Source organism: Rhopalosiphum maidis, chromosome 1, assembly GCF_003676215.2.
Source record: "Rhopalosiphum maidis isolate BTI-1 chromosome 1, ASM367621v3, whole genome shotgun sequence".
NCBI classification, from domain to species: domain Eukaryota; kingdom Metazoa; phylum Arthropoda; class Insecta; order Hemiptera; family Aphididae; genus Rhopalosiphum; species Rhopalosiphum maidis.
Window position 1 is genome coordinate 18,710,355 of NC_040877.1, and position 26,105 is coordinate 18,736,459.

Genomic DNA, 26,105 nt, shown 5'->3' on the forward strand with positions numbered 1-26,105 from the left:
AAATAATAGTATAAAATACTTCTAAGCTATTCGTCCAAAAATTGATTTTTATACAACGAAGTACTGCAGTAAATATGCCGATTCGGAAAAAGAAATTAAAAATATTGTCTTTAAAAAAAAAGTAAACAATTTCAAAAATAATAAAGATAAACAACAATAAAAAATATAATTTCTTAACGTTAGGTAAAATTTTTTCAAATAATGAGTGTACTATTTATTACATGTTAAATGAATGATTTTTTGTATTTATAAACCTAGGTCACTCTCTGATTACCTTTCCCAAAAATCGTGCTTACCCAACATATGTCAAATAATTAACCACGTAAATATACTTTTATTTTTTATTTTTTGGTTTATTTATTATTATACGTGTACCTCGTTACTTTTCTCTTTGCGTTTTAACGTCAACCACCACACGACCAGGATTAGCGCATATTTTAAAGTTATAAATAATATACCTGCACGTGTACACGATTAAAATGCAATTCTTGTCGTCGTCATAAGTATATAGAATTGCAGCATTTGTAAACCCGTACTTAGATTATAAAGGAATTTTATTTTCGTCATAATTTCCTTTTTTATTGTTGACATCATTCAAAGGCACACCTGAGTCAAAGGACTCGAGACACATCCCTTCACTCTAAATATTCACCCCCACCCCCGTTTCACCCCACGGCGCCACTGTGGTATACATATAAACGACAACTATAATATATAGTAAACATCATAAGCGCCAAGATCAAAAGGAGTTTGTAATGAAATTAATTCGGGGTAAGCCACTTACTTATACCTTTTCGTCGTTTAAATAAAAGTAAATTATTATTATTGTCCTTGGTAATAATTTAATTATTTCTTTGTTTGTTCGAAAACGTTTAAATATAATAACATTAAAAGTGTTCATGCTGCAAAGTAAATATTACGCATGATATGCAAGATAGGTTTATGTTTTAATAAGAATACCTACCTTGATATAGACGAGAAAACTGCAAGTACATCGATATATTTCATGTACACGCGTACAACAAAAAAATTTCGCTTAGATAAATAAAATATTATTTTTGGCCTTATATAGTGCACCAGTTTTTAACGTGTACAATAAAAATGCGCCACAGACTATAAGAATATAATATATAATAATATGATATCTATACAGAAATGGGCAAGGTGCTTATAGCATTTTAACAATTCTATAATTACAAAAATCATTGATCGCCATTCGCTAATATATAGTTTGAATGCTTTTAGGGAAAACAAAACTGATGGCCACTCATATTAAACTAAATTATTTCACTGAGAGTACTTTGATACATTGACTTCGACCATTTATCCGATAAATCACGTCTATAAATTAAACATTTATCTTAACAATTTCGTGAACGACGCTAGCTCTATTTTAATGTATTAATAAAAATCGTATTCACGAATAAATGATAACATAACACCGACAACGTAGCTAATCATAGCTTTAGTAATCATATATTTTTCGAATAAGGATTGATGTAAATAATTGAGAATAATGGAAATAATGGTCATTAAAACATTTTAAAAACGTTTGTGTAATATGTGTACATAATACATTATACATTATGCATACGTAATGGTATATGTATATCAGGCTTATGATCCTCATGCATCCGAGTGTACAAATCGTTAAATCTAAAAAAAAAAAACAATTAATTCAAAATTTTAAATTATTTATTTATTGGTATAGATATCTATGTAATTTACATCATATGTCTTCATTACTGCAATGTTAAATACTAAATTTACTGAACAAAAGCTCTTATTTTTCCACAATATTTCAACAGAATGAACTAAACGATATTTAAACAAGAAAGGTTATTGTGTTATATATTTTTCCGTTTTCTATTAAAGTAACTTTTTTATTAGGTCAGTGTAGGTGGTTCTATATTTTTTCAAGTCACGATATAAAGAACTAAACAAAACTTTTGACTGAAAAAACGTAATGAACTGTATAATATTTTTAAAATATATTTTTTAATAAACGCACTCAATATACCACCCAATTAAACCTATTAGTTCTTTACTCCAGTCAAAAGTTAAAAAAAAAATCTATGTTCTCAAAAACCAATTGTATTTTTTAAGAAATGTCAGAAGTATAAATGGTTTTGGATTACCGCTTTGGTTCTTACATATAATTTCTATATTTATACTTGCTTCATAGTAAAATATAATATGGTAAGAGACAAGTACGATAATTTTATAATCTGAACGGCGTCACGTGAATTCGAAATAATAATAATAATATTATTAATGATAGTAAATAATAATATTATCTAGCGTTTAGCAACGGTCGACCGCGATTTATATACCTATACGAAGACTGCGACCGCACTGCTGCGGGCACACGCGCGTATCAAACAGTCGTATTTTATACCCGTTTATAACGGATATAATAATAATATATATATATATATATGCAATATGCATGTAATTATTATTAGTGGTTTAATATGTTCGTGACGTTCGACGCAAAACGGCTACAACGACAACCACGGCAGTATAATAACATATTTTACTATAACGGCGGTCAGGCGCTGTGATTTTATAAGTTATACTACAAAGCTGAGCAGTTATGTAGTGTTGTACACTAAACACGAGTACCTATATCCGTGAGTACCCTGCAGGTTACAAGTACTCGAGAAACAATAAAAACGAATAACAATTACTTGTATTATTCTTTCGCCCGCCTACGCGGTGATGATGGACGCACAACGACTTGGGCGAGATTCCTCTGAAAATTTTCGATCTCGTATAAGAATATTCGCATTTACCTGCGAACATTAATAGCATAAGGTTGGGTCAGGTATCTTTAATTAATTATAGCTATATTAATATATATTGATGTTTTAAACTCTTACCAAATTTATGGAAGATTATTATCCTTATTTCATGACTGCCAGTTTATTAATAAGTATAATAACTAATATATACAGAGTAGTTTTTTCATAAAATAATACTCATTATTTTAAAATCTATTAACGTATTTAAAAATATTTTTTATATAGTTTCCAATCGAAACAAAATAAAACTGTTTTTATATTTTTCTAATATTTGTAATCGTTATAATTTTTTAAGTTTTTATTTTTTTGAATGAAAACATACATTTTTAATTTTATATTATAAAGCAGGATATATTTTGGAGTATTTCGATACATAAAAGTCGAAATTAGGATAGGCAGTTTAAATATTTAAAGTTGTAGTGATCGAAGTGGTTTGATACGAGGATACCCCGCAAAATGTTAGTATACTACTCTGCTCATTTCAACTTTAAACACTTATAAATTATAAACTACTCATATTATGAACTTCAATTCTTATGTATCAAAATACTCCAAAAAATATTCTGCTTTATAATATGAAATAAAAAATATATTATGTTGTAATTAGAAAAAATAAATCCTTAAAATATTATTACGATTAAAAAGATTAAGAAAACAAATTTATTATTTCGACCGCGATTTATAAAAAAACAATGTTTTCAAAAACATTAATAGATTTTAAAATAATGAGTGTGGTTTGATAAAAAAAAATTCACCTTGTACCTATATGACTAAAATTAATAATATTATTTTATATTATTTCACCGGCAATCTTATCATTTTATAAACATTTATCCATATTTGCGTATTTTTGGGGCGTGCTAGACTCGGTGGATACCCCTAAAACTAAGATTAAAAGTAATAATAAAATAATAATGGAAAAAACATTATTTTACCTAATCTGCAGCCTACTTATTTTTAAACAAAACATTAAACCAACGATTAAATATAAGCTGGAAAAAATGCTCAATACTTCATATAGTGTTTTTTTATCTGTGGATTCAATTTTTATATTGATATTTTGAATATCATTAGGTTTATATACCTGTATATAATAGCCCGATACCAAATATATCAATATTTGGTCTTATTGATTACGATGTATACGCACACCGTATCGCTATATTTGACCATATTTTTATTGTCAACAAATATTTACACATTCTGTCGTCCATTATTTTATACTAGAGTCTCTACCCTAATACCCTATATAGTCATTTTTTTATTTACCGACCTCGGAAATGAATTACACAATACGTCATATCGACATCTACATCATCGCATCACCGATTTAGCTAATAAGTAAAATATTTTATTTTTATAAAGACAATAACTTCACTTGTAAATGTTTATTTTAAAATTAGATAATTAAGGTTGTATATTTTCATATAATTTATTTAAAATAATATAAAAGTATTAATAGTAATATTTTACTATAAATGAAATACTTAAAAATTATTCAATATGACATTTTTATCAAATACCTATTATAAATATATAATTATTTCCATTTAATATCAAAATTTTTATATCTATTACTTAATTCATTAATCTATACTTGATTACCTATTAAATAGAATTGATATAATAACAATTTTCTTTTTATAAAAACTAAAAATTCACAATATTTAAAAATCATTGATATGTGTCACCATTATTATATAATATAAGTTTCAAATAAATGCAAAATAATTTTAATTGGTTATTATTTCTCTCTTATTTTTGTATTTAATTAAAATTGGACGCCTTCGTATAAATTTTGTTCGTTTTATTGAATTAGGAGAACATTATGACAGCAGAAAAAATGGTATTTACAATTCTACTGATGAAAAGCGGCAATTTACATACTTAATTATCTTAGGAATACGGTTTTAGATAACGATATTACCATAATTATAATAATATTATAATGTATTTAAAAGGCGAGAGAAACGACCCATCGGTCATCCGATCCCGACGAAGCTTGTATAATATTATATGGCCTGCAAAGTGACGCTCACCCGGACCGGAGATAGTCGTCGTCGTTTAAAACGTGATTTATGGTGTTCGGTCGTGAGATTTACGATCGTCCCGTTAAGATAAGTTTTTGTTAATACATTTCGCGCACAAACGGCTGCTAGACCCGTGAACTCGACCGACGTCGTTTCGCAGGTCACGGGTCGTAATCGTCGAAGTCGTAGACGCGTCTTCTGGTCACTGCCGCCAAAATGTGTGTGTATATTTATTGAATTCCCTCGCGACCTTTGCCTGCCAATATAAAATCTCTTTGTGTAACGTAACGTAACGTCTTCTTTCAGCTTCTATTTTTTTTTTCGTGTATATATTACACATTCGCCAAAAGTCATCAATTTATTTGATATCATTCGATATAAATAAAAAAAAGATCAGGCTTCACCACGATCGATTAGATACAGGCATTATAGGTATTATATTTTTCTTGAGATATACACGAACACAATTTGTCATGATGGCGCCATTTGACATCTATAATCAAATTTTCGATACGAAAACTCGACCTTCGCATATTATCCTAAACATTAAAACATATTATACGTGAGCGTTCTCGATGACAATTGTCCCATAGGCCTTACGGTCGACCACGTTCGAGAAGTGTATAACGTTTCTTTTTCTTTTGTTTCACTATATGTGCGCCCATATGGCCCCGAAAGCGCGTATAACATTATGTAATTGTATTCACGTGAAAATAAATCACTGTCCACCGATCGCAACAATAATGCTTTAAGAATAGTTTAAACAATAGTATAATAATCGATTACAAGTACGAGGGTGGAGGCTTTGGTTTCATTGAATATACTTGCATAACAAATATAATATATCTGTGCAAACCAAGGGGATGGATTTCGAGTTTGGACCCTCTTTTCGCATTGTTCCGTGTAATAATATCAAATTAATCTAAGCATAATATCAAAAGTCAAAATGCTTATATCTAAATTACACACATTTTTATACTTAAGGAGTATTTTGTAGTGGGTTTTCAAAAGAATACTCCCCTTTTATACTGCATATTTTTAGCGGACATTTTTCCGATAATGTTAACTTTTCAAAATCAAAATGCAAACGAGTAATTTTCGAATTAATTCAACTTTTAGGGGGAATATATTATAGGGTTGCAATAATAGGTTTTGAAAATATGGAGCTGTAGGATAATTTGAAAATTGTACCGTATGTCCGTATGATTAATCTGCCGATATTTAAAAAATCATTAAAGTAAATTAAATACTAGATTCAATAATCTATTTTATATTTTTGTAAAATAATTTTTAATGGTTACTTTACTATCCTACATATTATATAAACATTTTAATAACCCGAAAACTACTCGTCTACTTAATATTGTACTGAAAATGGAAGGTTCCTGTTTGAAAAAAAAGAAGTTTTCATTTCCATATTTTTTAAGTAGTACAATAAAAATCGCTAGAATTTCAAAATATAGTTTTTAAGTCAAGGCTTGAAACCGAAAAACAATTTTCCAATTTTGATTTCGAATACCGGTATTAATTATTTTCAATTTCGGTTTTAACGGTTTTAACTGGTATTCGAAATCGGTACCCAATATCTGTTTCAAGCCCTACTTTAAGTAGATACATATAATATATATATTTAAAAATTCTAAAAATCAGAACTTGTTTAAATTCGTACGTTATGAAATTAATAAAATGGGGATGAGCATAAAATATGGGATACAAATTAATCCCTTTTATAATTTATATACATTTTTTTTTATTCATAATGGCTGTACGAAGTTGATTTCTAACATTCTTCTTGCCCGCCCCTCTCACCCTTGAAAAATTCTGATTGCGTCACGACTAATACATACGTACGAGTATGTATGTACACAACGAGGCACGTACGCACGTACCTACGTATAATAGTACAAATATTATTTATATTATTATTTTTACATTATGCTGAGTCGCCATTTCATTGTATCGTATCGGAATGACCACCAAACAGTGCGGAGTATCGAGGTCACATTGACGACGACAAAATTAGACGGCTTATTCAAAATACTAGCCCGTTGTTTAATTATTCTAACCCTCATCGTCGCACTTATTAATTATTCGAAATTAGTTATGGTTTATAGACTGCATAACCGTGCGAATGAATGGGGACGAAAACGACAATGTTATCCGAAGAAAGTTTCTGGCATTACGGCCCCCGAAGGCTGTATTATTATACGATATTATATGCAGTCCTATACGTATATATTTTGTATATTATATAAAGTACCCTTGTACGTACGGAAGTCTCGTTCGGTTACTCCTCATTATATGTAAAACAAATTCGGATCCGTAACCTTTCAACACTTGATTGGATTTCAGAATATTAAATTATATTTACACAATTATTATTATTTCTATACCGGAAGCGAGAAAGAGCACTGTACCATCCGTAGCGGTGACTGCGTATAATAATATTATTATAGTATCCTGCGGTACTTATGTATTATGCGCCGACGGTTTCTTTGTAAACGTATTATTTTTCAACATAATACCGATCGATATTATTCTCACTTTGCGAACTTTATACATTTTGATATATTTTTTTTTTACCCGACGATCGTAGACGACGTACCATGTCTATATCACTCTGTAATCTGTATTAAGTATTTTCACATAAATTTCGTTCAAAATTTAAATTATCTTACGATTATATTTGATTTTCCTGTTTTTACTTGTAACTGTTTACCCTAACTTGTATATATTCTCAAATAACAAATATAATTAAGTTGAAAATGTATAACATTGTAAGTGTACCTATATAATTATCGACCTATTTAAGTCGTTTTGATATTTCTTAGACATACAACTGTAACGAAACAAATGTTAGTTATCAAAGTTATTTTTATCGCGTGTACTGAAAAGTTTGATATATTATAACTGTGTATTTTGACTTTTAATTTAAACTTTACAATTAAACTATACATATATATTTTATTAAACAATGATAAATCTCATTTTATTTTTAATATTGCTACTTTTTTTCCATTCTACTTTTTCTCGCGTAAAAATGATGACGGTAATAATATCTTAATATTATACAATCTACTCTGAACTATATTCATGTATATTATGCTCTATAAACATTATTTTCTGAAATTAGCTATAAATAATATTATGCACTTTGTATTTAATATTATTTAAGAAACGCTATTTATTACATTTTTTTATCTATCTACTGTATTGCTATTCTAAAATAATCTATTTAACTGTAGGTCCTTATATTAAGAGTAAATTCGAGTAAAAAAAATAATATTTAAAGTTTTAAATACTTCAAACTAAAACTATATGTTTTTTTTTAAGATTGGATTTTTACATTTTTTAGTCACAAAGCATAATATATGAAAAGTTGATAGGAAAACTAAAAACTATACTCTTCAATAGATAGATAATTAATTTATCTTATTGATTAAAAATTGTAAATATATAGGTGACACTTTAAAATATTAATTTTTAACTTCCTAGTTGTTTTCATAAAATATTAGGGTTTTTGGAAAAATGTTAATTATAATTTCAATTACTTAAACTTTTAAGTTTTAAATGATTTCAAAGCAGTATTTTCTTTATTGTGTACAACTCAGTAAAACCAATTCAAGTAATTAATGTTGACATTTATCATGATTAATGTCTAAAACTAATGCCATTCAAAATGTATACTATAATTATATTTTATATTTGTAAATTTGATATGATTTGATCACATTAAATTTTCATTATTGTTAATGTTTAAACCAACTTATAGGTATAACCTAAGATACTTATTGACCGCTATAAGATTATTTGGCATATTACAGTACTATATAAGGATATTTTTTATCAATACCGATGTAGTTACCTACTTATTAAAAATATTAAATAAAAATGTAAAGTACCTTATAATAATTAACCAAAATGTTTCAGGGTACATGTCATCGCCGGAGAGAGCTAATTCTAGAACTGGGTACACAGCTGCCCCATACATGTCTCCGGGGGGTTCTTCGTTCGACGAAAATTCATATTATGGCTATGGACCCAGAACCGGGTCTATTACTCCCGTGATCGACGAAGAGACTAGGTAAATATGAAATCTATTCTTGTGTATTTTTAAAAAGTTATTAACAAATATTGATTTAACGACATATGTTATGTATAATGTACACACATATCTTATATAGGATTGTCAAAAATATATGGTGGCTTTCCCATGTGTACATTTATAAAACTTCAGATATTCCGTATAGATATGGGCATGTTATCGACGATGCTGTAAAACTATCCATATAAAATAAATGATTAACATTAAAAACTTTAGTTTTGGTAATCAGTAATCACTAGAAAGTTCGAATATTTTACAAAATATTGTTTTCAAATAATTTTAAACTATTAAATTGCTGGCGCACGAGTACATATTACATTGGAGTGAAGGGGAAATTTGATATACTATTATAATTTATATTTTATGCTAATAATGTTCGTCGCGCACTAATTATCATTATTTATGGTTTTTTAAACAACATTAGTTTCAAAAACTATTTGTAATTGCAGTGTACCGGTGATCATTAACATTATTATGTATACAGTGAACGAAGTTACGAACTACCTGTTAACTTGTAAATATGATATACGAGTATGCCATAATAGTATTATGTAGTTACTTATATAGTGTATATTATATTTTTTACGAAATATTTCATGTACATTGCAATAATCACTGATCGCCGCGTTCATCCGCGGAACCGTATAATAATATATCATAATAATTCACAAAACTTTAAACACTAAGGCAGTGGAAAAACGTGAAAACATAAACTTATTCAAACCTAGTTAACTGCGAGTTATATCTTTGGCAGCGCTGTTAAATTTTATTATTTCAATAAAAACGATCGTAAATTTGTAAAAAAAAAAAAAAAATAATAATAATAAATAAATAAACTGTCGTTAGTTACGAGACAGCGGTTGCAGATTTACACACGTACAGCTTTCAGCAAATTAAAAGGGTGTATAACAGTATTATTCACCTTCTTTGTCTACTGTCAATGTCCTACGCAATGACATTAGACTGCACTCACTTTCGTTATTCAAAAAAAACATAATAATAATATCCTTTCCATTAGGTTCAACTACAGTATTAACCTACCTATAGCATAAATGAATACATATAGACTTTTTTATGTTTAACCGTCAGATTATATTTCCCCTGTTAAATAAAAAATATGCTCAAAATACCTTTAACTATTTCTCATTTTGGTAATAAATGTTTATAGTCAATAAATAATAATATATTGAAAATTGGCATTAAAAATATTTTGATGTACTGACATTAAAAACATTGTTTTCTATTATTTTTTAATAATATGCTTTTTTTACAATTTTAATAATACTTACTTCCGGAAAATATTAACATTACTTTTGTACATTAATAAGCTCAATAAATTAATGTGTGATTAATTATCACTTAATAGATTTCGTATCATATGTGGTAATTTTTTTTAATAGAATTGTTTAGTAATTAATTATTAAATTATTTTTTTTAACTACCTAAAATAAATGAACCGTTATGTTAATTAACCATGTATTTTTTAGGTAGCTACTATAGTAAACACATTTAATTGATTATTGATTAAACACAATTCACATAAGTATGATACCATTGCAGATTATAAATATTATTTATTTGTATTTATGATCAATATTAAATATTAATACATAAATATATTTTGAATTTCTTTGGTTCAAAAATGGCCAAATATCTTTGAAAGTAATATGTCGTCTTGGTATGAAATACTATTATCGATAATAGGTCGACAATCGACATTTTTCGGGTGTCTAGAATTATTATTTTCTAAAACACAGAAAAATAATCGAAATAGATATCGGCTTAAACATTCTCATCGTAAATTTCACCGTGTGTATTAATAAATAATATAATTACGTTGTAGAACTACCATAAACGCACGGCTCGTATTTGGCTATGCCCGTTTCATTTCGGTAAAACTTAATATCTAGTCCAGTCGTGTGAAAGAAACGGTATCTGTGAAAAGATGTTTGTCGATCGAATAGTTAATATCACGTCGTTTTCGTAGTTCGTATATATTACGTCATCGGGCCCGCGCACGTGTCCGCCGTTTTTTACATACTCGTCAGCGTTCCGCGTAGGCTTATATTATTATATTTTTACGAAGCTCGAACCCCACGGCTGCTAATATATTTTATTAAATTTGCGCGTATCGGCAACTGCAATCGTCTCGTTTACGCACATAACATTATACAGTCGACACAATAATATCATAACACATATACCGGTTGTAAAAATACCGTATTATACAATTAAATTATAACCGACCGGTGTTGGAGTTGGTGTATGTTATTATGAACGACTTCACAACCGGATCTCTGACCAAACCTAATTTTACCGAAAGAATCTCGTATGGGCAGATGTGCAATACGGCGACTACCTAAACGACTCACGCACACATTGACACAAAATGATGTAATTTTTTTTCCAAATTTCGGAGACCGGAACAAACTGTGACGCGATCAGTACCTATTGGATTTACGTATACATAAGAAGGTAATTTACGTACGTATATATGACGCTAAGGATTTTCCCCATGTCAATACGGCTAAACTGCTAAACTGGCCGTGCTGGTTTCAACTATTATTGTTTCTCACCGACAAGGATGAAAAAAGAATCGAATTTCCGGGCGTTTTTCTAGGACGGTTATGGTGAAGGAGTAGAAATAGGGGCTACCGTCGCATAAAAACCTTTTCTCAGTGGAAGGCTTACGCTAGGTAAGCCTGACATAAAATCATTAGGACGGCAATAGTCCGGCTCGTTTATTTTTCATTTTATCTTTCCAAACTGCTCCATAAGTTCGTCAGCAACTGTATCTTACGTCAACTTAATTATATAAATACGATACTGGTGATTGTGTGCTGCTTCTGATAAAATATAATATATTATATTAAAATAAGAAATAACTCGACTTTAAAATATGCGTTCTCGCTCGATACATTTATTTATAACCGGACAACGCGTGCGAACATAATATAATGTAACGCCGACCGGAAAATTTGAGTATTTAAATATTTAATATTATAATTTATTGGTACCTATATAATTGCGTGTTATTTGTTTGATACCGCAAGATAAACCCGCGTGGTCATTTCGTCGGTAACCAAATTTTTCGGTTGTAGAATCGCGGAGAAAGTAATATTGATTTATATGTTTTATTATTTTTTTTTTTCATTTTATGACGGTGGGTGATGCGCATAATATAATAATATATGTATATATTATAAGAACTCCAATGTCCGTTATCTACACACGCTATACGTATATTGTATAATGGTCCGGTTTAGGTATATATACATATCAGCAGTAATAACAATTCTCGCATATTTTATGCGCATAATATGCGTTTGTAGATTATAAACGACGATAATGTCGCGTACTCGCTCGGCCCGCGTATATTAGATCACAAATTAATGTCGTCCTAATGGATCTTTCGAACAACAGGCCAAACCCTACTTCCGGCATCTTCTTCTGTGTAATATACGTATAATATAATGTCTGCCACGTGGTTAGCATCATAATAAATTAATGTCGTCCGTCTAATGCAGGATTCAACCGTTTAAACGTTTATTTTATTGTTTTGCATCGTGTGCGATAACCACGATTTAATTGCGTATACCGGATTCACTCAGGTGCTTATTTTTATTACTTATTGTTAAAAAAAGTTGTTACGTCTTGTGTCGTCCCGCGTGCATACCGGTTACGATGTTATGCATATGACACTTCCAATTCCCCGTGAATCGACAAAAATAAAAAATAGAAACATTACAAAATATTAAGTATCATCATCTAATATTTGTGTACACCTATACCATTGTAATAATTACAAAAGCAGAAGAAGGTTTTGGTGTCGTATTCCCTCCATTTAGGGTTGCCACCTCCCTGGATTTCACCCGGAAAATTCAGATTTACACATAAATCTACGGGCTACGGGTTTGGTGAAATATTCTCCGGGTCGTCGAAAATTAATACTGTTTACATAGTTATTTGTAGTTTATCGATAAGCATATGATTTTCATATGCCAATAGATAAGATAAAATACGAAAAATATTTGTTGGTAACCTTTTTTTTTTGCTTGTCATCTTATCTCCAGATCTGCAGTCTTTCAAAAGTGATATCCCTACCTCCGTGGCTTTTTTTAAAGTGTGACACAAGACATTTATTTAAGTACTTACCTAACACTACTGTATAGTCTATACTCCTGTAGTAGTATAATACTTAAACTTTTTTTTAATAATAAAATAAATCCTCATTCCCTTTGCCGCAATTCATTATTAAAATAATATCTTCATAATTAACATTATAACCGCGCAAATACATATATTATATTATGCTGTATTGAAGCACAAAAATAAACCACTGATCGGTTAAGTATTATTTTATCACGTAACCTAGCGGAACGAAAATACAAATAATCAACGTTGTATAAGTGCAGTATAACTATATTGGCTGTATGTGGATATTTAAAATTTCGTAATTATTTGTTTCCGTGTGTGCAAACATTTTATACATACACTTATTGATAGTTCCTTATAATAAATAAAAAAAATTATTCTGGGTAGTAATAGATAAAATGCACAAAAATTGCATCATATCCTCTCCTCATAAACTTAAGCCGCACTGTTCCAAACCTTTGTAGTATTATAATGGTATAATTTATATTTAAATAATATGTTAATCCGCATTCCACACACGACAATGCTAAAACGACAAGTTCTAACGACAGTCGGCAATAAGTTTCTTTAGCAATAAAATGTAATAATATTACCTCCGCAGTTGGTGTCAACGTCGAGTTATCGGTATAACGATATCGTTTAACATTTTAAGCGGTAAATACTTGTATATTACAAGAATATTGTTGAACATCCAATAAAACGAAATGTTAATCGAAACTTTCTCGTTAAAATAAAACTTATCGCACATAAGATAGAATATAATATTATGTAAATTATATTTTACTATAGTATAATAATATGTATTTGATTATTTGTACCCACAAATAAATAAATTAAATAACCGCACATTATTATATCCTATCTAATTTATGCCTTCTTTCGAAATTCGTTTTAAGTCATAATAGTATGATATAATATGTATAATATATTTGTAGATTTTTTTTTATAAACCAACGCGGATATTGTACGCAGAAAGATCCTAACGTTGAAAGACTAGATTACATAATATATGGTTTTGCCCAAACTTAATTACTCATCGTGTTATTTATAACGAAATTATTTTCAACCAACCATAAATCCTATTAAAAAAAAACTGTTTTTTTTTTCGGTTAAATTATAAAATACGATATGAATTATTACTATTTCGAGATGATAGGTTAAATTATGCATTTTTCATGAAAAATATATAATCTGTTTCGTGTTAGTTTTCTGAGTTCCATTATTAAAATATAAATATTGTTTGCTTTTTATTAGCAAGTGGCTTTTTCTGCACTAACTTACCATCGAATTTTAAAACTTCCCGCGAGTCAACAATTAGATAGACGCATCTATATAAAAGAATTTTATTATTTCCATGAGACGATAAAAAGCTTGAATAAAAGCTTAATTCACGCTATCCGGCAATTAAACGATACGATAATGTCATTATTTTTTCAAGTATTTTATTTATATAATTTATTATTTAACTTTTATAATTAAAAATAAAATATAAACCATTTTGTTATAAGATGAACCAAACAAAAATAATTCGTTTTTAACAACTTTTCGCTCTAGTTTTAATCGATACATAATTTAATTAAAAATATTGTCTCGAAAAACTCATTGTTAAGACTGTTGTTACTACTATAGAAATCAACAGGTTTAAATCAATCTAAATCAATTTATAGCATTTGACCATGTATATTATTTAAGTACATCATATATTTACACAATATTATAACCAGCAATGCGTTTTGCACCATTTATGTTATTTATTTTCATCATAAGTTCCTTTATTTTGTAGCCTAATAACATGTGCTCTATAACAAAAATTTTTTTATATACGAAATACTTCAATAATTGTTGTCTTGTGAGTTGTGGTTATGACGTGTATAACGCCCTATTTTTAAAACTTGACATATTAACATATAATATTATTATACTTACTTAATAATATATTAAAATAACACAATAATTAATTTCGAACTCTATCTTTATTGCTATTAGAACGTCATTGGTAATCGAAAGCCAAATATGGGTAAAACGATCGTATGTAATTGACACACGTAAAAATATATCGTTCTAGTCGAAAACAAAGTAAATGACAACGATGTCACGAACGGCGTTTTTGATTCTATCCTTTGCGCGTTTAGCATATATTTTAATTTTTAAGGTCAGCATTATACGATGTATTTTCGCATCCGTCCAGTTTGAAAGGTCTTATTTTACCAAGCGATGTATATAGTGCGACGCCTCTTTTACATATTCGTCACGCACTCATCCCTTATATACACGCGCTCGTTAGGCATATGCATACATGCCGTGGATCCCACTCACGGTCGTTTGTATAAATAATAATATATTATCCGTATTGTTGTATTAGAAAATCATCGCACAAAGTGTCCAGAAGCATAATATGGACTGATGTGTGGGGTCTGTGTTCCTACGTTATGTATAACAATATGTTATGTACTTGAATTCGTTATACTGATTTTCTGCAAATATGTTGAATTCTCTATTTTTGACCAAACAAAAATGAGGAGGACTCTTCAAAACTATATCTACACGAATAGTTTTGAGTGAAATTTTTTCTTTACGTTATTGTATTATAGGGATAATATATTTCCTAAAAAGTATAAGTTTCCTTTTACCACTAATTTACCCGTAAATTGTTTTTATTTTGTCTCGTATTCTATTTCAAATTTAAAGTTGCTGTTTTTTCGAACTAGTGTAATTATATTAATGCTCATAAATCATAATATAACAAAATAATTTATATTGTTTACCAAAATATTAATCATAAAATAGAAAAAAGTAAAGTCTTAATAAAAATTGACAAATTTGCAAAGAAAATGTATTTTCAATATAAATTATATTGTATAATATAAAATGTATACTAATAAAAAAATAATAAGAATTTTAAAACTACTCAATTTTATTTCTTAGGCTTTCTAATACTTATTTAGTTATTTATATACATATTAAAATCCTGGATACACAACTGGTTTTCGTAGTATGCGTGCGATACCACGATATTCTATTAACTTTTTACCATTAGTTTCAATAATGTTTTAGTTTAGTTATACCTAAATATCGGTTAAGTCAATTTTTTTTTAACACCAGAATTTAACGAAATTGTATGATATTACAAACTGATAAAGCCACAATAAACTTAATCTCACAAAAAATGTAATTATAAGTTTTTTTAATATATATTTTAACAATAAATTGGGAATACTCAATACTGACTTGTAACAATAATTGTTATTAATTTATTATAATTGTTTTTTTTATAAATCCTTTATATTTAGATTTTTTTATTGATCTGTATAATTTTTTAATTGGTTCATGGTACGATAGTCGTAAATGTAACATTATAGGTACATATTTATGTGAGTTGGTGCAATTTGGCTTTTGTGTGAGCAAGGATACTGATTAATAAGCACTAACGGCAGCTAATACCTAAAAAGTAAACTATTTCAAAAAGCGTTAATTTAGAGGGGCACTTGATATTAGTGTTAAAATCTAAATAGTACCTAGGTAAATTTTGAATTGGTTTTTGTCTTTGAAACGACTAGTGGCGAACAAATTAATTTACATGAATTATACACGATTCTGTTTATTTTATTAGATACATATTCCTTAATCTTTTAATTTCACCACTCTGAGCGATAAACCACGAATCAATCATGATTATTTTTTGGGCAGAAATTGTGACAGAATTTCAATGAATGAAAGCGAACCGTGGAACCGTGAACAACGAATACGTGTACTGTATATACACCATAGATATCAATAAGAGGTGGTATAGAAATGTTGGTAAAACGTGTATCGCCCTTTATATTATATAATACGAATAAAAATTGATGACGTCTCGTCACGACCCGCAAAGTTGAAAATCCTAACCCCCTCCCCCTCCACAAAAAACCACAACGCTTTTTTCTTTATTTTTAACACCACCGAGTAACTAAAAATAGTAAAAACCATGCTGTTGGTATATACCACGCGTATAATATATCATATTACGTTTTGGAACAAAAATCGTGTAATGGCACAGCCATTAAGTGTTTGATCGTGTTGTTTTAGAACATACAAAAATTTTAAATACAGAATTCAATATTTTTAGTTCTTTAAACCTACGGACAATCAACATATCCATATCGACAAACCTTACTGTAATCTGTATACTGCTACGCATATTGGTGTTAATCATGTATCAATACAGTTAACCGCATACCACCCGTGATGTAGAATATGCACAGAGCTATTTAATTATTTAACACTAAACGCATAATATTATACACATAATAATATAATGTTAATTATTATAACATAATATTATACTAACACTGTCGTATTTTGTTGTTTGCACTTTTCTCATCTCCTCCTTTGCCGGTTTTTTATCCTTGTTCAGTGACAACGAGCTCATGGAAGACCCGTTTAGCATGTACGCCGCTAAACCGTCGTCAGTTACCAAAAGACCGACGTATGGCAATCCGCCGCCAACCGTCCCCTACGACGCCACCAGGTACAACAACAACGTTGCTTACTGCACTTATATTATAATAAATAATAAATTAAGACTGTGCATTTATAAAAAAATACATTATTTTTAACTTGCTGCAGTAAAACATAGTTTATTTAACACAAAGTTTGAATTAGGTATTAATAAATTCAATTTTGAAAATATTCTTTTACTATTTTTTTGACATTTTTAATTTATTAGGTCATTTTTTTCATTTTTTATTACGTTTTTTGATTTTTTTAATAACTTTTGTCCAAAAAAACTTTTTTAATTTTTTAATTTTCCTATTATAAATATTTTACAGATCCTGGAAGCACGTCTGTACTTAATTAATATTATCTTTAATTAAAAATATATTTTACATTTGATGGATTTTTAAATTATGTTTCGTAAATATGCTTACAATTCATTTTATACTGAATTTATTTTTAAAAAAAATTTAGTGCAATTTTCGGTTATTATACTGAGATTTTAAAGTTCAATTATAAAGGTTTTTAAATTCACAGTCCTAAATTAATAATTATTATATTATACAGTGCTGTATACGCATACATTTAATAAAACGTTTTGTATATCCCGTCAATAACCGGAGAATATTAATCGTTTTTCCCACAATTATTCATGTATTGTAGTTTTCGTTTGGTTTTTTTTTTCCTTACAGTTTAATATTATGTGTAATGTATAATACAAATGTTTTAATTTATTTACATTTAATTTTTTCGTAGTTTATTTACATTGTACGTTGTGTATATTACTGGTTTGTGTGTTTTCCTCCATTATTTTATTTTTTTACTCATCATTATTATTATTGTGTAATACCGTTATATTCGATACTGCTTTATTAGTGTATATGTGTGTGTGTGTTTTATATACAATCTGTCTATACATATTTATGTAATATACATATTATATCAAACACGATGTCATCCTACCGTCTACAAACATCTTTCTATAACGCGAAGCCATAACTAATCCTCTGGGTGCAATTAGTCGCAACTGACCAAATAATTAGTATACAATATTTGTTATAATACTAACCAGAAGCCTCGAGTGAAAGAAATTCTCACAAAAAAAAAACCTGTGTATCGCTCTATTATAATATAGTGTGTTATATCGTACTATATAATCTCATAAGATTTATACTTCTTTTTTATAATATTATATAATACAATACTACAATAGTATATTACAATTCATATTTGCACATTAATTATTGTGTGATGTAGGTATCGAGGTATGTACATGTTGTAACAAAAATAAATAATACGTTTAATTGTATAAATAAAAGTATGTATATAATTAATGTATTAGATACGTACATAGTTAGATATACATTTCTGTCGGTCGTTTCTGTTACACATTGTACACATGAATAAATAAATAAGTCCTCCGGAACTGAAATAATTATTTTGGAGGCAGTATATTTATATATTGTTTGTAATACGCTAAATTATGCATACAGACAAGTGATGGAATATATTCCTCCGATAAAATTCCTCGTCGCGTGAACTGGTGTTCGCGTTTCTTAATGTTGTTCGCATTTTAAATCTTTCTTTTAAATTTCCATTAAGTAGTACCAAAAATAATACATAATATTGTAGACGCAGTTATGTATTACGGTTCAATTCAAATAACGGTAAAACCTAATGTTATTATAACATTAACTAAATAAGTGGGTTAATTAAATTTAACTTGTCAAACATCCCTAAGACTACTATATATTTATAAAAAAAATACCGCAATTTATGTCATAAAATGTAAAACAGGTATTTAATAAACTCGTTTGTGTAACTTAAGATCTATAATTCATTTATACGTAATATTATGGTAATATATCATGTATAATATATTATACCATATTGTTTTTCTTATTGGCCATTATAATAACCATTGGCTAAAAAGGCCAAAGGTACAAATTTTATATACTTTTTTTTATGTTATGTTATCCGATAGGTTGTAAAATATTTTTTTCATATATTTTTTTCAATTAACTACCAATTATAAATTATAAAAATGTTCAAAGGGTTTCTGAACTATTTTAAATATTTGAAGGAAGCCTATTGATCTCGTAACCTAATGGCACGTATTCCTACGATTACAACTAAATTTATCATAATCTGCATGTTTCATACAACTTTTAGTTTTTCATAATCGTAATTTGCATTTTTTTTCTTATTATAATTATTATTTACTGTTATAATTTACTGTTATGCACGTCTGGAAATAGGTCTGCATAAAATCATGTTTAATATATCAGTTGTTAATAATTTTACAGGATACGAGTAGAAAACATGGAGAGACAGATTGCTAATCTAACGGGATTAGTTCAGAAAGCTTTAACGCACGCACCGGTCGTGGCGCCACCGTTCAGAAATGGTAAATATCTCATTTCTAATAAATCAATGTATAAAAAGTATATAAACCATCATTTAATGCCCTGTATAGTTTTGATTATTATGTTTCCAGAAATTAGCTGAATTTTTTTATCATTTTTTTTTTTTAATATTTCATTTTCTATAGACAACTATTTTCATGTAGGTATGAAGCACCCACTTTAAAAATTGTTTAAATATTATACATACTCATATATACTTCACACATACTTCACATATATACAAAGCGATTCACCAATCATACCCATTCCCATTTTTTCTTTTAATAATAAACGTATTCAAATTTTATTTTTTGGGAAATATTAAGCACGCTTAAAGACAGTATCTTTAAATAAAAGCAATATAAGGGATGTTCTATGGTGATACAAACTTCTTTTTTCAAATGAAAGGAACCATCTTGTTTTATTTTTAATTTTTAAACAGGTGCTTTTTTGAAAATGTTGATGTATATAAACCAAAATTAAACTTAAATAGTAGTCATTTGACTACTAATTTGACTACGTGTTTGAGTCATTAAACTTTAAAAACTACTACAGCTTAAAACTTAGAAAATATGAGGCTACAATGATTTAAAAATTATGGTGATTAATATTAATTTATTAAAACCTTATAATTATTAAGAAATTACCTGAATAAATTTTACATATATTTTATATAAGGGATAAGCTTGCTTGATGAATTACATTGTGTATAATATATTTAAATATTTTATATTATTATGTATATATCCGCACTCACATTCTATCCATATTGCTACTATTACCCCAAACCTGTTCATATCATCTGTTTTATATTACATTGTTATAACTACTTTACTATTATCTGTCTGCAGTCAATATATAATGTACTACCTACCTAATTCACATATTTAATTTAACCGTGTTGACACAATTTTGCTTGGTTTTTGGCGTTTTAATACCCGTTTTCTAACACTTATCTTTTTTTTCATTATTACGATTCAGCTAGTGATGAGTTCGATAAGGTCTCTGTCGGAAGCACTACGTCTCTAGCAGGTACGTTGTCTATTTTTTAACCCATTTATACATTGTTGCAGTTTTCTAACACTGGTAGTGATACTATACGTCATAGACTCTCCAACGGCTTCTATTATTACATCAAAGCCACCTATTATATTCTTGTTGTACTCTATTATAACTCATTTTTCCCCTCAAATATAATGTATACAATAAAAAAAATTTCATATACGTGGTCGATGCCCAACAGACACCGCAACCATGTTTATGTTTATGTTATGTACACTGTTATAACCGATAATATTTAGAATATATTCTTATCCGAGTATGATATATATGCTTTGTAGAGGAACCATACAAGCGGTCTGACACTAAACCTCCTAAACTCGGACGAGGTTAGCTATACACGATTTATTCTTACGTATAATATGTTAACGCTAATGCATAAAGTAGATATTTATATAGTTTACTATTTTTGTTTATATTGACGTACTATTATTGGTTTTTGTTTGAAATATTTACTTTGCTTATTGAAGCCTTTCGGTTGGTTTATAATATTATATTTGCTTGATATACCCTATCGAATGTCTTGGGTTTGTGTAAATAGTTTATCATCTCTTACCTATCCCGCATCCATTTACTAATTCAATTTGAATCTCGCGCGTTGAAAATACGACGTGCAACACTCAAAAGGTAAGATAATATTTTACGGCTTTCCGAGGTTTTCTTGTTTTGAAAATAACTGCAAAGTGAATTAGTATTTTTAGGCCGAACTATGTTTTAAGAGCTTGTGCGTTATATATTATTTTAACGAATTCATAAACTTATATAGTTTTTTTCTTTTTAAATTTCAGTAGGAGATACTTGACTCTACGTCATGTCTCTTAACCATCAAAAGTATAGTGCTTCTAAGAAATAAACGAATACGCTATATTTTATTATAATAATAATATTAGAGCTGAGAGTTCGCGTATAAAGTGACAATATAATATTTGCTTTGCCAAATTTACGATGACGTACTGATTAATCGTTATGAGTTATATAATATAATATTTTGTTGCGCTTATTTATATTATATTATAGTTTACAGTTGTACAACGAAATGTATTAATATTATTTTTATGATTATTTTTATTGTTATAATATTATTATTCTATTTAACCTTATCGCAATCGAGTTTGTAACGATTAACACGTTGGATGTACTATTAACGTTGCAGACAAATCAGTTTCGTTTGAGAAATCTGTATCGTTCAGCGACGAGCCACCGGACATGAACTCGCCAAAACAACATTCGCCACAAAGTTCAGGTAGGTTAATAATTTAGCTTTTCCATCGATCACACGGTACACGTTCAAAACCATTTCCCTTCGTGAATATATTATACAGGGTGTATATCAGAAAGATCTGATATTTTTACATTGAATTAGACATTTGTTTTTATCAGACCTTTCTAGTTCACTCTGTATAAATATAAATTTTATTTCTAATAAACCTATTAAAAATATAAAAACTTTTGTATATATATATCATACACAAAAACACACGCACACATTAGTAAACATAAAAGTTAGCTATTTAGTAGTACATTAAGTATGTATTAATAAATACTAAATAAATTTTAATAATTTATATGTTACCGGCAATATGAATGTTCAGGTGTTATAGTAATTAATGACTAATAACGATAAGTGCTTATAATTTGTAAGTATACCTAATAATAATTTATCACATTATTCGCATTCGCAAGGATCATTCGAATAATTACGAAAAAACTGGTAAAAGCCATGTACGTTAATACTGCAATAAAATTGAAACGATTCGTCTAGACCATTTAAATCAAATTATTTCCCAATGTCATATATAGTAGGAAATCAGAATAATAATAGGTATGACTTGACAATTATTTCTACGAATAAACTTTCAGAATAAACTGATAACGTCATGATTGGTAGACTGTAACTGATGATTTTAATTATTCTAACTTAATCGTTTGTTGTCACATAATTATTAAAATATAATATTATTTTAAAAGTAAAAATCAAAATTTAAGTTTATTCAACCTAATGATTTTTAAACTACCTATATCTTTTGTTAAATAAAATATAAATAAATACATTCTTGTGTTAACGAGCGTAAAAATTCAATTATTGTACTTTTATAAAAAATTATGTAACCATTGAAAAACTGTAAATATAATACATCTCCTAATACTTCAATTGCATTGTTATTTATTTATGTACGTATGAAATTTAAATTAAAATTATTAGACAAGCGTAAAACAGTGATGATAATGGACTATAGAGTATCAACAAGAACTCTAATTTTGAGGGTAATTATTTTTTCGTACAATTCGTAATTATATATTATATTGTTTACTCTTAACATTGTACATAAGAAATTAAATTAAATTAATATGTTATATAATATAATTGTTTATCAAATAAAGTAACTTTATTAACTTTAAGTACTATATTAATTATTTTGAAATTTATAAAATTCCTGAATATTACACAATGCACAAATAATTATACTAATACAAATTCAATCACATTACCGGTAACATATAATAGATGGCTAATTATATAATTAAGTATTTTTTTTTTTATATTTATAACAATTAACAGTATTGTATTATAATCATTAAATATTAACGAAAACACAGTGTGGACTATAATATTGTTTTGTGTTATTGTTGTTGTATTCCGTTGCTTACCTTATAGCGGACACGAAACCTGCGAAACCAGCAATTAAATCGTCTACATTACCTAGAACAGCATCTCAAGGTAAACATTAAAAAAATACACATTTATTCACATGTCACGGGGGATGAAAATCGATTAACTAAACATTTCGTTCACTGCGCTTTGCCGCACACGACGCATACATATTTCGAATTATTCACACTTCACACACATTGATTCGAAACGATAACTTGCACAATACCGGCTCGTCTCGTTAGTCGTCACCTCAGAAAGATCGCCGCTCATTTTAAATTATGAATGAAACATCAGACTGCGCAATATATGTGCTGATTTTATTTCTATGTAATTTACTTAACATTTTTTGGAATACAAAAGCTTAACATATTTCATTCAGCAGCATTTTTAATTTAAATTCTAGACCACGGTTTGTTAATTTAAAAAGATTGTTTTTTTAAATTCCTCACGGTTTAATTTTCCATGAAATTCGTTAATCGTTATGATATTTAAATTTCAACAATGTATCAAATTGCTTTCAAATAACAATACAAAGAAACCCGTTCTCCAAGCCTTACACATAATATTATTCTGTATCGTACTTTTGTACTTTTTATATTTTTTAGAAAACATTTCTTTGACCACTACTACAATCTTCGTCTTATTTAAGTGTGTATTGTTACTTGTTATACCTAAATCCATTTATTAAAGACTAACAAATAAATTCACGTCTAGTTCGTATGTGTACGGTGTAAGTTTCAATCGTGTCTCTCATTTACTACTAATTAAAAATACAAATTTAGCCGAAACGCTCTTTACTGTATTCCATCGGTCTCACAATGAATCTAATTTTTACAGCATTTATGTCAATCGATTTATAAGAAAACTGACATTATAATAGAAACTAATTAATAATTATGATATTATAAACATTATACGACAATATTTCATTTACTGTAGGATGACTTGATATGTTTTTTTATTATTTTTACTTGTAACATTTTAAATCAGCAAGTATTGTCTCCTATCATTTTTCTATAGCAACAAGAATAATTTAGCTAAGAACACTAATAATTAGTTCAGCCTTTCAAAAAAAGTCAATTGTAAATTTTGAGAATTCTTACAGTATTGTTAAATTTTCGACATTTTTTTTCACTAGTATTGATCATATTTTGTTTTACTACTACACAAAAATATAATTTTATTTTCATCTTTATCCACTTTCACTCGTAGAGTTATTCTTATAATTTTATCGTTTTTATCATTTTTCCATTATAATTCAATACAATAATTTCAATTCACAAAACTTGAACACTATCATCAATCAACACTTGTCAATTTATCGCTTCTGTAATTTGAATTTAAATTTAATAATGTTCGCAAGTTATAAAATTGATATTCCAGCCAATATTTAGTATATTGTGTATTATAATAATTATTATGTGTATTCATAAAATTATAAGTACTATAGAATTGTTATCTTACCAATATCTACTTTAAAATATACCTACATCAACTATTAAATAAAAAAAATGACCCAAACATAATTTACCAGTAAACTATCAACAAAAATTTGCGCCCATTCCGCACGCTTACGATTATAGATATCAATAATACATGATTTTCTAATTTTTTATTCTTCTAGTAACTAAATATGCATATTGCATTTGTCAAATAACAATAGCGTTCAATATATAATGTCACGTATACACAGTTAGGTGTTCTAAATAACATTTAAGACTTATAGAGTTTTAAGTCATATTATAACGTATTATGTATTTATATGTGTATACTGTTTATATTAGGATTTAGGGACCACAACATAAGTATTTTATTTTATATACCACTCTAAAAATAATATTGAGTGATTTTCAAATATTTCCTGGCCTAGCAAATTACGGTTTCAGTAATAAAACACTGACAAAAGTAAACAAGTTCAATGCTAAGAGATTTATAAATAATGGATTTCGTGAACATAAAATATGATATCCTACCTGCCGGCAGAATGCAAGAACAATGATATCTTTCAAACCATGTTACTATTGATTTCTAAGGATTTATATATATTTATATATACGAATTATAAAAAAAATTCTTATTCGTCTTTCAAGATTTCTACGAATAAAAAAATAAAACTACAATCACTTAGATCTTTGTTATTTGTATAAAAGTGCTGTAAACAACTGTATGTCCTTAAAAACACATTAAATGAAATGTACTTAATAATAACGTAACGTTTTTAGTTTTTTACCTCGTTTTCTAAAATACGGATTTAAGTCACAGAAAATATATATGATAATGTATGTCCTGTTTCTTGATTTGTATTTTCAACAAAATAATTATTTAAACAAGACCCTTTTGATCTGATCTCAACCAACTAAAACAAACTTAAATCCATTTGTATTTCTAAATCTCATTTAATTTTCCTCATTTGGGTTTTTT

At 28.0% G+C, this 26,105-nt stretch overlaps 1 protein-coding gene across 18 annotated transcripts in view; it reads left to right on the forward strand.

Moving 5' to 3' along the window:
- The window catches only part of LOC113554958 (coiled-coil domain-containing protein AGAP005037), a 167,783-nt gene that overhangs the window by 129,284 nt on the left and 12,394 nt on the right, over nucleotides 1-26,105 (forward strand). For 9 of the 18 annotated variants that reach the window (XR_003405325.1, XM_026959124.1, XM_026959237.1 and 6 more), the window contains 7 exons: nucleotides 8,765-8,918; nucleotides 17,488-17,601; nucleotides 19,874-19,974; nucleotides 20,954-21,004; nucleotides 21,313-21,360; nucleotides 22,185-22,274; nucleotides 23,688-23,750. Coding sequence is in view for 17 of the 18 variants with exons in the window: in XM_026959124.1 (XP_026814925.1) it covers nucleotides 8,765-8,918; nucleotides 17,488-17,601; nucleotides 19,874-19,974; nucleotides 20,954-21,004; nucleotides 21,313-21,360; nucleotides 22,185-22,274; nucleotides 23,688-23,750 (621 nt within the window). In the remaining variant the exon portion in view is untranslated. The remainder of the gene's footprint in view (nucleotides 1-8,764; nucleotides 8,919-17,487; nucleotides 17,602-19,873; nucleotides 19,975-20,953; nucleotides 21,005-21,312; nucleotides 21,361-22,184; nucleotides 22,275-23,687; nucleotides 23,751-26,105) is intronic. The other 9 variants (XM_026959153.1, XM_026959196.1, XM_026959144.1 and 6 more) reach the window with 9 other exon arrangements.